General features: G+C 42.1%; 1 protein-coding gene across 1 annotated transcript in view; it reads right to left on the reverse strand.

The window, feature by feature from the left end:
• The window catches only part of pard3ba (par-3 family cell polarity regulator beta a), a 153,524-nt gene that overhangs the window by 52,098 nt on the left and 84,072 nt on the right, over positions 1-17,354 (reverse strand). Inside the window, exons 18-19 of the mRNA XM_053314634.1 lie at positions 6,348-6,551; positions 5,256-5,460 (exon numbers count right to left, since the gene is read on the reverse strand). Coding sequence (XP_053170609.1) covers positions 5,256-5,460; positions 6,348-6,551 — 409 coding nt within the window. The remainder of the gene's footprint in view (positions 1-5,255; positions 5,461-6,347; positions 6,552-17,354) is intronic.

A 17,354-nucleotide genomic window follows, 5' to 3' on the forward strand; every position in this document is an offset into this window, starting at 1 on the left:
AAACATGTCAGAGGGATTTTTTCGGTATGCCTACCAATGCTGCTGACAGCCAGGACCGCTTCGTATAGTTGTCTGAATCCATCCTTCGTCCCCTCCTTTCCTTTCTGTGTGCTACACTGTCATGGACTGTTTCATCACTACATATGGCTGACAAAAAAAGCGATTAATGCCAAAGCCTTTTTTAATGAAATCTTTTACATTTGCCAACCTAAACACACATTATCAACCTCATTCCCAGATAAATTCTCTGGCGCACAAGAAATAATTTGTTTTACTTGTTTGTTTGGAATACACAGAGGTATTACTGTATCATCAGCAGTGATGGCCAATGTGGCTGTACAGAGAAAGAAAAGATAGAAACTTCTAGGTTTAAGGAACATCATGTCATGAGCTTCCCACACTGTTTAATTGGCAGGAGGTCTCAGGGATCTCACACAGCTCATATTAGCACACTTAATTGTAGAAAATCATGAACTTGTGTGAATCCATGCGGGACGTGAGAACTCATTTTGTCTAATGTAGCCTGGTTAAATCAATAGTTCATTCAAGGACAGAGAGAGATGAATTGGGAAAGAAACAGTCAGTGCAGAGGACTGAATGGAGACATTACATGAGAGACAGCTGAAAAAAAGTTAAGAAGGAGGCAAAGAAAAAGGGCATATGATGGAGGGAGGGAAGAGAGGAAATAAAGACATTTCAGGACAAACTGAGGAGAGAGGGCTCATCACAAAGCTAAAAAAAGGAAGCACTCAAGGAAAGGGAATGAGGAGGCGGAGTGCACAATAACAGCAGTAATCCATCAGAAATCATCTTGCAGTGGGCCCCTTCGGTTTGACAACAAGGCTTTGGTTCTGAAAAGTGCAGCCCACCAGTGACTACCTTTCAACCTTGCACATCCTGCTGCTCTGCGATAGGATAAGAGCGGAACGGACGGCGCTAATTGGCTTGCTTCCCTGTCGGATTTCTTCAGTGCTGCAAACAGTGAAGTGGGGGAGAGGATATATCATGTTGTATGTGGATTTGTAAACAGCGGATCAAGACGCCGGCTTTCATGTCCTTTAAATTGGTGGAGGGGTGTTGGTGCGCTGTCACAGTGGGACGTGCGCTGATAGTGACAGCTGAACATTGATCCTGACTGACTGAATGACTGACGGGACGGGAACACGGGATGTGTCAGTGCCCAGCGGGGCTTGTGGGGCAGTTGAGCAATGACACACCTAGGGATTGGTGACAGATGGAGCTACGTGCATGTGTAAACGGAGCAAACAACGCAAAAATACACACAGCATCACCATGCAAAATGTCACTTGAGAGCGACTCTCACTTGATGACACAATAAGAGGATGTTAGTCACAAGCTATATCCTTCAAACCCTGACCTACTGATTAAGTCATCTTGGATCAAACTGTAATAGTCTAATCCTTGCACAAAAACAACACTGAGTATGAGCTCAGGCATAAGCTGTACACACATGAATGAATGCCATGATCAACCTCTCATGGCTGAGAGACTTGTAAAAACATCACTTTGTGGTATTAAGCAGAGGGAACTCTAGCCTTTACTTTTTGGATAAAATAATATTTTTGGCAAAGGTTGTATTAAAATCAAATGGTTCAATCTAAATATCTTTTGTTTGATGAAGACATTTGAATCCCCTGACCAGGTTAACCTCTTTGTTCTACAGGAGTATGCGGATGTGGCAGCAGTGTTGAGAGAAAGAAAGCAGCGCAGCCCGAGTCCCAGTGTTAGTCTTTCTGCGGTCTGTCAGTGGCGCGGCCCCCGAGGCTACGTTCCAGGCAAAGACTTCACTGCTGTCTGCTGAATACAAACAAGACAAGCAGTCAACCTCTACTGAGGAAGGTCTGAAGGGTACTGCCATTTGTCTTGGCTTATTTAGCAATCAGGCAGACAAGATGCGAACAGGGCTTTGAGAGCCAGGTGATAAAAAAGAGGAGAAGCCACATCTATGCCCTCCTGCACGACATGAGGAAAAGCTAATGTGTGATAACAATGGTCAACATTGTGACGATGTGATTCGTGATAAATAAACAAATATTGAAGTGTGCATATTAGCTATACAGTTCTTATGTCTTCTGGCTTTGATAAGTACATTTCTAAAATAGACCCCAAACACTGACTAGCTTCATTTTTCTCACTCCCTTTAAAATACGTTCAAAATTTCTACCATACAGTGTTGACATAAAAATACTTGTGGGAAAATGATTTAAATTATTAAACCAACATCAATTAAGCACAGCAATTAAAAAAAATCTAATGTCTCCCATCACAAGCATTAAAGCCCTTGACAATCAAGGTGCATAGATCTACAGTATGTACAATAGGACATCTGATATAGAGTAGGCCCGCTAAAAAGGGGAAAAATATCTACCTCTTAGGACAAGCTTTGTGTCACACATGTCAAAAATTGATTTTCTAAATATTAATAAGGTGACGTTTGCAGAAAGAAAAAGGTGAAACTCAACTGTGAGCCTACTGCATGCACACTAGAGTTCATCTTCAAAGAAGGCAGCAGCTGCAAGCATTTTTTGGTTTGATGATTAAATAACTGCCTTTGTGAGAGGAACGTGAGGTATACTGTGAACTTTCTATGCTATCAATCAGAGACTAATGACAGCAGAGCGGAGCAGCGAACTCCAGCAGTAACAAGCTGGTGGGTCAAAAGTTAGCATGCTGAGTGTCTTAATTTCTACATATAACATTCCCTCCAATTAAGGTTGTACACAATTAAGGAAACAACCTCCCCGCAAGATCCATTTAGTACCTGTTCTTCAGCTTTCATTTATATCACACAACCTTCTGTAGAACTGCAGATGTTCAAATGGCCATTTTCACATCTGAATTATGACCTGAAGTTGTAAATGACCATAAATTAGAGCACTCTGATTGTAGGCCAGTTAGAGTAATCTGTAAGGACAGCTTTATAAGGCGAGTGTCAGTCAGAGTAAATAGCACGGCGTGGGTGCCAAGAACTTTGACTCTTTGAAGTACCATAAAAACCCTGCTAGTGCTGCCCGAGTTTGAGCTCATTTTTTGATTGAACACTTTCATTAAAAGTGGAACACTCTTTAAAACCAGACCACTTGTGCTGAGATAAGATATTTGTAGAGCTATGAAATAAGGTTGTTCATATAAAGAGGAGCACTTATGGATTTAGCAAAAAAAAAAATGAAACAAATGTTCCCACAACAAATATATGATTGCCAGAGGTCACCTTATACCCAGCTGTTTGCAACAAACTGCCGCCAAAAACAACTTGTTCTGCAAATACTGGCGCAGCTAAACTAAATATTTATGGCCGCTGAAAGGACAGGGCCCACTTCCAACATTTGTTGTGCTAGCTGCTGTTGCGCACACTTTCATTGCAGAGGTAAATTGAGGTCACATGTTTATAATTTGCCCTTTTCCTAATGCTACCATTGGAGTAAAATAACATTTGAGAGCGGCAATTAGATTGAACCGCGCAATACTCCAGCAAATTAAGTCATATTTCAAGTTCAATAACAATCAAGTCGACCAGATAAAGGCCAGAGAGGGAGGGAGAGAGAGGGAGAGGGAGAGAGGGAGAGAGGGAGAGAGAGAGAGAGAGAGAGAGAGAGAGAGAGAGAGAGAGAGAGAGAGAGAGAGAGAGAGAGAGAGAGAGAGACAAGTGTGTGGTGCTACTATGTGGAAGATTTTTTTTTACAAAGCTGGCTCTATTGTTGAGTTACATACACTGCTTAGATGAACAATGGGCTGGTTGTGAGTGTTTCTGACTATTGTGGTCAATTCAAAAGGCTGAGTTTACAAATGAGAGAGGCAAGAAGGTGGGTGTGTGGTAGAAGATGTGCCAGGATTCAATACTTCTTCATCTCATTTGGCTGGAGGGAGCTTGTTTTGGCTCTATGGACATTTTTCATTTCATTCAACAGTCAAAAATACTGTTACTGATCATTTTTCATCAATTCACCTTTCCAAAAAAGTGATAAATTCTACACCTGCAGTCCAGTGGCCACACACAAAGCTTCTACGACAGCCTGTCTATTAGGTCTTAAATGTAACCTTTAAGACTCAAGCTTTACTGTCATCTAACATGATCATCAGTGAGAGTCAAGTTAACCCAGGATGACATTTTTAAACTTTGAAGTTCACTATGTGGTTACCCTGTATATAGCCTATATGTAATGCACAAAAAAAATCCACTTAATTTTAGAGTCTTGTTAGAAATAAAAGGAAATATTAATGCATGCCTGAATAATGCTATAAAGGCTTGACATGTTTAGTACATAGAACCATTAAAGATCTCAGCTGACAAAATAACGCAACACTACAACATGTGAACTTGATATTAGGTCAATCTACTCTCACCTGCAGCCCTGCTCACATGTGTTACTCAGTGTAACTCCAGTGCTGTGTGTGTGTGTGTGTCCTTCATCTTGCCCTTCTCTCCACTGCCGCCCTAACCGTGTGAACATCTCTTCCATTACTGCCCTTGACACTGTGGCCGATTGGATTCTTATCTGCCATCTGTAGGCCCGACGCTCAGCCTGCGCTATCTCTCGCCGCAGCCTAATTGAATCTTCAGTGTTGGAAGTGTGGTGATACACTGACCACACCGTGTCACTGCCAATAGATAAGCGTTGCTGTTGGAGGATTGGACCGCCACAATCACGATGGGGACATGTTGATAAAGGGGTGACAATCTGGTTCGGTCGGAGATAATGGATACCCTCCATTACTGGGAAGGTTGTGTTCATATCTAATAACCCAATATCCCATAATCCTGGCGTGCTCACTGGGTAATTTGTTGAAACTTAACCAAGTGAAAGTAGGGCAGGGAGCTGCTGTTTTCCATCCATGTCTACATTAAACCTAAATCCTCTTCTTTTCAACTGAATGCAACTGATGTTTCGTTTCCTTCACTGCTTCAAAAGTCTTTATGAGGTTGTAAGTGTGATCTAAAACCAGCTGATCCGACCTGATCCTGAAAATATCCGCCAAACCGAGATGGAAAAGTAAAATAAGTACCAATTTTCCTCTGAGTAGCAAAAAGCAAAATCAATCACTGTTGTTGTTGCTGCAAAATAAGTAGTAGTGATGAAACACAAGCCCCATTACCTGCTCTGTTTTAGCTCATTTCTCTTCTTGATCAGGTGACCTTTGCAGTTTAGAGAATCAATCACAAAAAGTCTCATCAGTGTCTGAAAGTTTCAACCCAACTCCTACAAACTGCAAAAAAAAAAGCATCTTCTTCTTACCTTAAGAGGCCAAATCCTTTTTTTTTGGTCTTCTTCTCCATATCATCTGCAGTATCCTCTGTTTTCTTCTTTCCTTTGCTCTTCTTGTCTTTCTTCTTCCCTTTGGTTTTCTTCTTCTTCTTTTCGTCATCTGCGTCCAGGCCTTGGCGAGACGAGCTGCTGGCCGGTGTTTCGTGACCGGAGCTCTGCTCTGACAGGTCGTCGTCTGAGGAGGGTGAAGCAGCAGAGGACACAGATGCATACTCAAAACGCAGCTGCATGCTTTGCATTTATCATTTGATTTAGTATGCATGTATGTTCCACTGTGCTGTTGAGACACCTGTTCAGCTGGATATTTAGTCTTCTATTAGGCAGCCTCCCAGTGCAGGGGCTGGTCAGAGTCTCTACACCTGGATGCATTCTACCAGCAGTCTCATCCACTTACCCACATCAGATTTTAGTAGTTAAAATTAGTCTAATTTTTGGTGTAATGTTTAATTGAAAGTACCAAGAGAGCTGTTAATTGCAGAAAATCATGTTGCTTTGAACTGTTTATACTATAATTCCACTCCAAATGTGTTGAAAGTATGACTTTATCATCTAACAGAGCAGTAGATGAGTAGTTTTTCCACACTCAAACATCATTAATCAAAATTCAATCATTTCAGTTAACATGAAGGATGTAATTTCCTCAGAAATCACACACTCTCAACATTACATGGCTGTGGGTTCACAGGGTAGAGCTTTAAAAATATGCTGCTGTAAGACATAAAGTTGTTCTTCCTAAATTGCTGAGTGGATAAAATTGTGTAGCATTTCATTAAGGTACTTAGGCTAAGCACTGTCCCTTGGCAGGCCTCGGGCTCTTCGTGAGTGCCAGTGTGTTATAAAGCCTAAGGGGATGTGCATTGGCAATGTAGAGTCTAGTTTAAAATGAATACGTTGTCAATGAGTGAATCCTATATTAGAGCAACAGTGGCAGACAAAAAGGAACTTTTCTTAAGAGTTTTGTTTTTTTCTAGTTGGCAGGTTGCCAATTCACAATTTGACATCTCTTCTAAAAGTCTGAAGTCTCTGAGCCTGATATAAAAATGCTAAAATGATTAGTCTTACCATCTTCAGAAGGTCCATCGTAGGACTTGTCAATCGCAAACCTGAAACTCTGGTTGCATCCCCGCCCCCGGACCATGTGCGGCCGAGGCCGGTGGAAGGGCACCTGGTTCTGCATGGCCTCCGACACAGCTGTCTGGAGGCTCTCCAGGGAGCTGGACTTCTTGAGGCCCAGTGTGGGACCCAGCGCTCCATCAGCTGAAGGCTCTGAGAGACAAAAGAGACAAGAGCGGATGGAAGGAGGCCCATGAGTGAGGAGGTGGAAGGATGTTTATGAGAGGATGAGAGAAAGGGGAGGGCAGGAAAAATAAAAAGGAGCCTGGTTGATGGAGGAGGAGGAGGAATGAGTTTTGCTGCAAAATGAGACATGCAGCCACTGATAAAATGAGACAGAATGATTATAAATGTTTAAAAAGCTCTTGGTATGGTGATCATAATATTTTTTAGTCATGTTTAGCCAGCTGCTAATAAAACATTAAACCTGTGCTCATCTACTATCATCTTCTAATATTTCCTTATTTAGAGGGCATTTGCATTTCACTTTTTAAAATCTTAATGCTCCCTGAAATTGAATTTAGGTTAAGATCAGTTTAAATTAAGCTTGCAAGAGAGGAAGGGAGAGCTGGGACAATAGATTTAGGATGTATTAGAAGAGGATGCACTAGTGTAATTCCATACTTTGACCATTTGTGCCAGACTGATTAACTAATGGTTAATTGAAGACCATCAGGTGCACAATGACAGGCTTACTGGATATTTTCCAAGATAGTACCTCTGCTCATACTTTGAGAAAAGATAATTATGTTTTTGGATGGTTATACCACTAAATGACATGTGATTACTTTATCTTGTTACTATTTCTACACCTTGAAATAAATATACAGATGCCTGAATACTGCAAATGAAAGTATGTAAACTATAAATGAAAACTATATTGAAAAAGAAAATTTAAAGGAATGAGGTCCAATCATGTTTATTAAGCAGGATTAAAGATTAAAGAGAAAGTTAATTTAAAATGTGGATAATCTTAAAGAGTCTGGACTGTGGCAGCTGTAGGATGATTTTTCAGTGCTTATATGGAAATAAATACATTTCTAAATTCATTCAAAACATTGCAGTATAAGATTTAAACCAGCTCACACACTTTCCTCCTAATGGATATAGCTTTTTGGGATGAAGCAAAATATGTTAAAACCCAGAAATATGATGCTATGAAGTAGAGAGGTAGAGGGAGGCTGGAGAGAGAGAGGGTGAAAAATAGGGGATGCAATTAGGACAAAAAGTAAAAGGAGGGGAACAGAAACGATGAATGGAGTGAAATGGTACAAGGACAGGTGAGGAGCAGCACTATGGGAAGTGAAAGGCTCATGCATAAGCAAGGAAGAGGGGGAATAAATGAACTGCCATCATACAGTGTTCAGGTATGGCCTCCAAATGGAGAGGGGGAAAAAGGGGAGATGGAGGAGCGGGAGAGCGATGAAGGCCACAGCTGATTCAGCAGGGGGGGAGGCACCGGGAAAAAGAATGAAGGCTGGGAGGATTTGAAGATGTACAGAGCTGCAAGAAAGTAGAAATAAATTACACAAAAATAGAGTAAAGGTCATGCAGCTGATGAAAAATTCGAGACTGAAGGACAAGTGACCAAGGAGTGAAGGAAAAACCTTTTCATCCTGGAGAAGCAGCTAGTCTACACACCAATCACCAATCCACAATGAAATAGTGACAAGCTTCAAAGAAGTTACAGACAGGTTGCAAGTGACATTTTTTTTCCCTTCTGAAAACTTTCCTGTAGGGATGACTTTCTCGCACCATGGCACTCACTGCTTAAGACATTTTTTTTGTCATTTCAGAGGCTTCAAAGCGCAGAAGTAGAGCAGGGAAAAAGGGGAAGTGAAACTGAAGCGGGCGATAGAGTCGAAGGAGGGGGAAAAGTAAGCGGAGCGTTGCTGCCTTTTAAGTCCTAAATTGACTTTCTGAGAGGAAGTGGGATTTATGGGGAATAAGGGGTTATAAATAGAGAGGGGGGAGCGCTCAGGAATAAAACGCTCAATTTGAGAGGCAGGATTTGTGTCACAAATGTAATTACGGCTGTCCAGCTCGCAGCCTGATAGAATTAAGCTCCTTGCCAGTGCACTGCTGCACTATACACAGAGAAACTATGTGTGTGTATGAGAGCATGGGCACGTGTGTGTCTGAATACTACAAAACGTGGGGATTTGGGTCCAAGTAAAAAGAAGGGGGAAAAAATGTAAAAGTCATGATAGTGACTGTATGAGATAGTGGTGTGTGTCCTTGACCGCCTCAGATGAAATAGGAGAAGTAGTTAAGTATGAGCACAATTCACTTTTGCTACAGTGTGTATGCGTGTGTGTGTGGGAGGCTGTGAGTTCACTCATTCCATGCATGTCAGGCGGTTGAGGCTGGAGGTAAATGAATAATGAGGGTTTAATAGGATGGATGAGCGGGGGAGAGGTGGCTATCATCGCCAGCTCGATCCAATGGAGGGTGAAATCAGCGTTTATCACATATCGCTGCCTGCTGTGCCAGCAGATGCTCTCACGGATCCGTTCGCATCACGTCTGCCTGATTGCCACTGATTCAAGCTGGTGCACATATTTGACAAACAGCCTAACAGCCAAACAGGCCAGGACGATGGGCAATGCCCTTCACAGCTGTAACGCCACTCCATCCAAGATGAAGCAAAAATGTTCTGCCTCATAGTCTGTTTTGCTACTTTTTATCTCAACCTAGTGATTGGCGAGTTACTTTGGGTGTCAGTTTTTGCACATAGTTTAGTGGAGTACAACACAACAATGTGTTACTGTCCCGAGTGTCTCTTGAGGGAAACAATTGTAACATTTGCACCAAGTTGGACCTTCCTCAACCACATGCTGGGCAACTTCTGAGCCTTTGAGTTGAGGTGGATGGTGCCAGCATGTTTTTCAAGGTTCAATTCACAGTAAATGGCATCTGTTTATGTACGGAGTGTAAATTCACTATAAATGGACCTTATGTGTTAAACATTTAAAGCAGACTCAGAATTTTTGTGTTTTGAATTCTGTATTTAATTAAGTGCAGTCTGCTGCAGTCTGGGACTAATATTTATGAGAACAAATATCAATGCCAATATTTACATTGAAACTGTACACCATTCTATATTTTAATAAAACAATACCATAGATATTTTAATGTAGATTTTTAATATAATTTAGTATTTCTAATGCAGAGAGTGACCCATCTACACAAGATCGTTTTTCTTTTTATGCACAAATTGAAATGTACATCGCATAGATGGAATTCTGCAAGACAAACTGTGACAAATCAGTAGCTTGTCCTGTCTTCAGGTGGGAAATTTGTGGTACAGATTTCCCTGAATATTGATAACTGCTTCCATTTACACACGCAGGAAATGTTCCTGAACCAAGCTGATAACACTGATGACTACAGTATGATTCTTATACATAGTGTGCTGCAATGATCCAGGACACTCCTGTGTTTCTGTTGAGGAAACAGTGAGGATATTGTTAAAAGAAAAACTTCAAGTGGTAATTTACATAGAAGAAAAATATTTACTATAAAACAATACTTATTCAACTTTTGATTGACAAGTAACTTTTGGGAAATGCGGCTCAAGAACATACTTAATGCCAAAGAATGTTGCTGAAAACAAAGAACCTGCCAATTACCACTTAAAAATGGTGCTGACATTTCACACTAAACACACAAACACTTTAAAGTGTCTACCAACATCCGCTCAAAAAGCACACACCTGCTTGTTTATTGCAGACGCAGAACAACAAGCATATTCCAGTATCCATCTCCTTAAAGTACATACCTAATACACACACACACACACACACACACACACACACACACACACACACACACACACACACACACACACACACACACACACACACACACACACACACACACACACACACACACCTATGTGATGTATATATATTATGACTTCTGTAGAGGCTGACTGCTGTAGTGTCTGTATTGAACAGACAGCAGTGAAGTCTTTGCCTGGAACGTAGCCTCTGGCTTCTGCTGTGCTGACAGGCCCTGTATGGACTAAAACTGCTCCGTCATGGTGCTTTGTGACTTAAAAAGTGTCACCTTAAAAGTGGCAGTGACACACCTGCCACCTGTGACTGAGGCACAGTGATACAGCTTAGTTTAAGTGCATGTCTACCATATGTCATGGAGGTCAAACACTATCACAGTGATATTTTGAGTTAATAACAAAACTGTAACCAATAGAAAAACCCTTACCTCTCAGGCATGTAGAGAGCCTACTATGGCCCTGACACTTGCTAAAGTACTAAAGGCCCCCTTTAGAGCCAGTGTTTGGTTTGTCTGTTCTGGATAACTATAGAAACATGGCAGTGCAACATGGCAGGCTCCCACTCCCTATGTGGATATAAATGACTCATTCTAAGGTAACAAAAACATGACAACTCTCAGTTTCAGGTGATACACATAAATACCATATTCCATTTCTGATAATAGAGCCCCCTACGTCTTACACACTGCTCTTTCAAAATGATAATTGGAGTCTACCTCTGTGTGTTTCCTGCGGTTTGCAGACTAGACTATTAGTTCTGTATGAAAGTTTTCTGCATACTACTCATTTCACCCAGTGAACACATAAAGGAATTAAAAAATGCCCACATTATAGGCTTTGCCCGACTGCGTGTGGTGCATATTTAATATGCTACTCAGACTGATGCACTGATACATGCATCGTCTTCTTAAAAATGTCTCTCTCTCTCAACACACACACACACACACACACACACACACACACACACACACACACACACACACACACACACACACAACCCAGTCACACTGCTGAACCCTCCCACTGTGTCTCAGCAGGGTCTTAACACTTGCATATCAACTGGACTTCAATGTGCTCCACTGCAAGCAGCCAGCCAGCACACTTGCTTTAAGGTTGCCACGGTTACAAGAAAGTGCCCCCTCCACCAAAACCACTGGGGGTGGTGGTACTGAGAAGGTGTGTGTGCGTGTTCTTGAGAGAGAGGGGTGAAAGTGAGTTGCCAAGGATACACCTTAGCTCAAGGGTGTCATGCAAGTTCTGGGGGGGCACAATTAGAGTGGGGGGCAATTGTCAAACAAGAGAAAATATTGATGCAATTTCCTGCAATTTGACATACATATTCAAATACTTTTGGGGGGGGGGGGGGGGGCAGTTCTTATAGCTTGGGTGGGCATGATGTTTCTACTTTGGCCAACAGTAAGAAAGGGCTCTTGCTACAGGCCATAGTTCTTGAAATGGGATACATAGACCACATAAACACACCTGCATGATCATAAAGATGCACACACACAACATTGCACAAATTTATGCTTATAGAAACTCATATATATATTAAAAAAAACATGCACACACACGCTTTCCATCTCGTATCCAATCTCAGTGCGGCCAATAAAACCCAGTCCCGTCATTCAGGACACCAGTAAAACAGGCCCTAACCTGCACACCACCATAAAACCACATGACGCACACAGACACAATACCCACCTGTAAAAGAAAGCCTGCTGTCAGTGCTGTTCAATAAAGGTTATTGAATTAAATTGTGCAGCAGCCTTAGACCACCACTGTGAGCAACAGAAAGGTTCCTTCCTATGTCACACAGTTTCAATAAAATCAAATTCATCTAAGTCATCTAATTCAACAGGAGCCTTAGAAGTTATTGGTTTACAACAGATAGTAACAATCTCATCTCAATAAATGTTTATGAATGGTTTAAACTACACAAAGAAATAAACAAATGGCTTGTCAATAATCCTTGCTTCACTTTAGATGAAATGTCTTGAATACAGGCTTTTAAACATTTATTGGAGCAAACCTATCAAGTGAGAAGTCTAAATAGTAAAAAGCATGAGCAGCATAAAAATATTATTTCATATCTTCCAGTTTTCAAAAAAAAAGTAATAAAAAGACCAAAACCAGCAATGTGTTCGCTAGTCATTTGGAACTCAGCTTGTAGCCTGTTAGTTTCACCAGAACATGTAAATGTGTTAAAAATTGGTAAAAAAGATCAAGTTAAATATTTTAAAAAGTTGAGTCATTCCATAAAGCAGCTTGACACTGTTTTTAGCAAACACTACTCAAACAAGAGTAAATAGCATATATTTTGGGGACTATTTGCACCAGTGGATGAATACACATTTGCAATAACAGGACAGTGTATGTAGGATATGCTCAAAATAAAAGCACAGTACCCATATTGATGGTAATTAATGAACATGCTTGGAGTCGTTTGGCTCATTAATGTGTTTAATATTCTTTTGAACAATAAGGGAGCTGTTTGTCAACAGAGGAGTAAGATGCATCAGACCTTTGCTACACAAGCAATTGTCTTCATATTCTAACTATTTTCTCATCATAAAACAAACCCACCTTCATACTGTATCACCTCAGGCAACTGTCCAGCCACTCAAAGCAAATCCAATTCATGTTATGGCCAATCAAAACTCCACTCCAATTAAAAACCTGTCCAATCATTACCCACCCCTTCATCACTCTTTGAATGCACTCAGCTATATCAGAGGCGGAGGAAGGAGCTGGATGGAGGCGCTGCTCTGGCTGTAATTGTGTTTAGCTGTTTAGATGTATGAGAGAATGGGGACATATGGGCTGTATGTATTCAGCCCCCAACTAGATGAATGGCTTTAATAACTGGAGGGGACTTAAAAGGCCATTTCATAATTACTGCTTACCTCGACTGGATTACAGCAGCACGGGGGGCGGGAGGGGGAAGGGGGCTGGCAGAGTATGGATGAGAGTTGGAACAGTCTGTGTGGAGTGGGACATGTGCCATTTGTAAATGCACAGCAGATAAAAGGGCTTGTGCAATGAGGGAGAACTGTAGTGTATAAATTGAGACACACACCTTTGTAATGCTATACTTGTGAAGACATTCACTGACTATTAAACCATCCACATCACTTTAATACCAGGATTATATGACAGGACATTTTTGGCTTTCTAGATGCTCATATGGTCCTGCATTGACTGGCTAGAGACAATCTCAACAATGAACCCAAAGCACATCATAGCAATCATAGACCTGCGACCATTTAGCACACCATAGATATCAAATGTGGCAAAAGTAGGCAAAGAAGCAAAACTAATCTTTCCATTGGAGTTTAGTGAGGTATTGGACTTGGTCTGAAACTCACCCATGAAAAATCTACACAAACCAGACATGCATAAATTAATAGATCCAAATCTAAAAGGGTCACAAGGACAATCCAAAATGTGTCTCACACCAACACTGGCAGCAGCATGATGATTCACTAGTTAATCAGCAGTAATGCATGTCATTTTCCTGCACATCACAGTTCTGATTTTCTGTCTCAATCACCTGGTGGCTTCAGTCAAAGAAGTCCACCGCATAATTGTAACTTCCCCAGCACAAACCTGGCTGGGAACCTTTGTTGTGTGTCATCTCCTCCCTCTCTCCTCTCATTTCCTATCTTGTTAAGAATCACCATGTGATCAGAGCTGGTTTTAACACAGATCAAAAGACCCACTGCAATATAATGGGACCCTAATCAAACCAATTACACTGACCTGACTATGCTAGATGCAGAACTAGCTGTTTTCCACCATAAAAACACTGCATGGGGGAACATAACAAATGGTGTCCAATGTCCCATGTTTGCGGCTTCATTTTTATGCAGATACTAATTCTAAATTCACTGATGAAAGTGAAGTTTTCATTCATCTCTTTATTCATACAAGCACAACTGATCCTTAGAAGAATAGCAATACAAGAGAAACACACAAACGCAGACACGCACACAACAGATGGGCCTTGCAGACGCAGAATGATCCATCAATCCAAATCATCGCAACATGGTGACTTTCCACTTAAATCAACAATGACAAGCCGGATGCAAAATGCTGAGAGAGGCAGGGAAGAAGAGAGCGAGCGAGAGAAAGACAGAGAGAAGGAGAGAGAGAGGGAGAGGGAGAGAGAGAAGAGAGAGAGAGAGAGAGAGAGAGAGAGAGAGAGGTAAGGAGGGAATGACAGCGAGAGGCACAGTTACGCAGTGCCCAAACAAAGAGTGTTAAAATAAAGCTTTGGCGCTGGCAGGATGCCGGCTGGTTTTAAAGTCTCATTGTGCACAGAAGAAACGTCTGGGATTAATGGGCCCACAGAGCAATGGCACCGGTGGCTGTGCTGAAAGGTTAGCTGTTAGCAAAACATCTAAACATCCAGCCAATCAGAAAACACACATAGGAAGAAAAAGTACAACTAACCAACCCTCTGCACAGCCTTGTATAGAGAATGTGTGTGTGTGTGTGTGTGTGTGTGTGTGTGTGTGTGTGTGTTGGATGAGCTCCCAGGCGTGTTTTAAGAGGGCAGTCAGCTGCCAGGGGAGATGTTACACTCTAAGGGAGAGAAATGGTGGGATGAATGAAAGGATATGTGTCCATTACTCTTCAGGTTGTCTGTGGGGTGTGTGCAAACACTTATGCACATGCAAACACACACACACACACACACACACACACACACACACACTGGCACTAAAAGATGCTAGTCTGGGGCTGACTTGGTAGAGGAAACTCTACGGCTGGAGCATGTTCGCTATAATCACATAAGACTGGAACAGATACAGCTGCAGAGGATGGAGAGAGAGGAAGAGAAAAAGGAGTGAGAGAGCGTTGAAGATAACGGAGAGTGAATAAAATAGGATCAGCCTGTTGAGAGAAAGAGAATCCAAGTGATCATAAAGAGAAAATCGGATGTAAGAGAGGAAGAAAGAGAAAGGGAGGAAGAGAGATGAAGGTTTGGGATTGAGAGGATACTAAAAATGGGGATGAGCCTGGCGACAGAGAGCAGGAGACAGAGAATAATCAAGAGAGAAGCGATTGGGAGGAAGCACGAAAGAGAGTGGTGGCGAAGATGAAAGTGAAAAAAGGAAGAAGAGAAAAAAAACCCCTAAAAGCTCTATTGAAGATGGAGACTCCTAAGACTGGAGAATCAAGAGAGAAGAAAGACAGAGAGGGGGAAAGGGAGAGCGGGACACATCTTGAGTAAGTGACAGAGAGAAAGATGGAGCGAGAGGAGAGAGAGAGAGAGAGAAAGAGAGAGAGAGGAGTGAAGCGCTCCTTGCAGCGACTCTAGCCAGAGAGAAAAAGGGTTTTAGCCAGATTAAAGAAGCCAGGCAGGCCTCTTAAGACCATCCGCCTAATGAAATATGTCAAAGCCCATAAAGAAACACTGAGGCCACTTAAGAAGGAGGGATGGTGGGGTGGAGGGGTATAGCGCAGGAGGCTAGGCAAATACACTGCATCAGCAAAAATGAAAAACACGCAAAAGCCCTGTCAATACGCATTAGCTGAGACGTCAACGAGAGGGGAGATGAAAAACAAGACGGGAGGAATGCCGCAGCGGAGAAATGGATCGCTTTATTTATCATGGGCCATAAGGGTTACGGGTGCTGATCAGAAATGCCAGGAAAATCATAGCGGGATAGGAGGAGGAGGAGGGGGTGGGGGGTTAGGTGGGGGTGGCTGTGGTGAGGGGGTGGGAATGGGAGAAGAGAAGGAGGGCGGAGGTGAAGCCACTTGTGGGAATGCTGAGTGTGGGGGATTTGAGGTCAGCAACGGTGCTCGGGACATTTGTATTCCGCAGGCAACAAGCTTAGCTGGCTGCTGCAGGTGGATTTAAGAGATCGGTGTACGTGTGTGTGTGTGTGTGTGTGTGTGTGTGGCTATGTTTAACAAAGACCACAGGAGGGGGAGAAAAAAAAGGAAGTTGGACCTGTCTCCCAGCGTCAGAACTAAAATGCTGGTCATGGTTCTTCTCTAATACATTTTAAATACAGTGTGTTTTAAAATGAGATACAGTGTGTCTACATCGCTGAACCTGACAATTAAAATAATGACTATTGCAAGCCACCTACTGTAGAGCTGGTCAACTGAGCATGCACACACACTGTCAGCAACACTCTGATTTATATTCATACTGGAGCAGCCCAGAACAACCTCCAGTGTTGGCCACTGAGAAGCAATGCTGGAGCAGTTATATCTGACTCAGTGGAAATTTACTGCTGGCTTATCTGCTCCTATCACAGCACAAACTGTTCCACACACACACACACACACACACACACACACAGTCAACTCAGGCACCGGTGCGAACAAGCCACAATAACTTTGCAAGCAATCTTTTCTATCTTTATCCGTCATCTATCTTGTTAATGTCACACACACTTTTTTTTTTGTCTATTATTTTCTATTATTTAGCGGCAAACTCGAAACAAAATGCCAATTATGACATAATTCTTCAAGATTTCATTGCTGCTGTGTTTCTGTTCCACTATGATGTCTTTCAATTTGCTGTTTTTTGGAGTCTGAATTTAGGAAGGGAGCACATTTTAAAGGCCATTTGAAGCTGAAAGCATTTGGCAGCTGAAAATGACAAAGTTCTATTTGACTAGAGGAAGTCTGATGGAAGCCGAAAAGCTGGGAGTGTGGTATCTGCATATGATTGACCACTTCACACGATTCAATGCAGGGAGCACTGTCACCAGTAAGAAACCTGGGGAGATAGTGAAGCACTTCATTCACTGCAGGATAAGTGTTCACGGTCCTCTGCTCAGACTGTTCAGTGACAATGGAGGTGAATTAAACAACTAAGAAATGAGGGACATGGCCGGAAACTTTAAACACTGAAGTGAAGAAAATTGCAGCTAATAGCAAATGGAGCAATGACCATTTGGAAAGGCATAACTACACCTTCACTGAAATCCTCATGAAAATGAAGAGAGACATCGGATGTGACTGGAAGACAGTGTTAGACTGGGCCCTCATGGCAAAGAACTCTCTGCACAATGTGCATGGCTACAATGCCTACCAGCTAGTGTTTGGGCAGAACACAAATCTGCCTTCAGTTCTTACTGATCAGCTGCCAACTCGAGAAGGTACTGGCATAAGTACTTGGATAGCCCAGC

The sequence above is a fragment of the Scomber japonicus genome, chromosome 24, assembly GCF_027409825.1.
Source record: "Scomber japonicus isolate fScoJap1 chromosome 24, fScoJap1.pri, whole genome shotgun sequence".
Taxonomy (NCBI): Eukaryota; Metazoa; Chordata; class Actinopteri; order Scombriformes; family Scombridae; genus Scomber; species Scomber japonicus.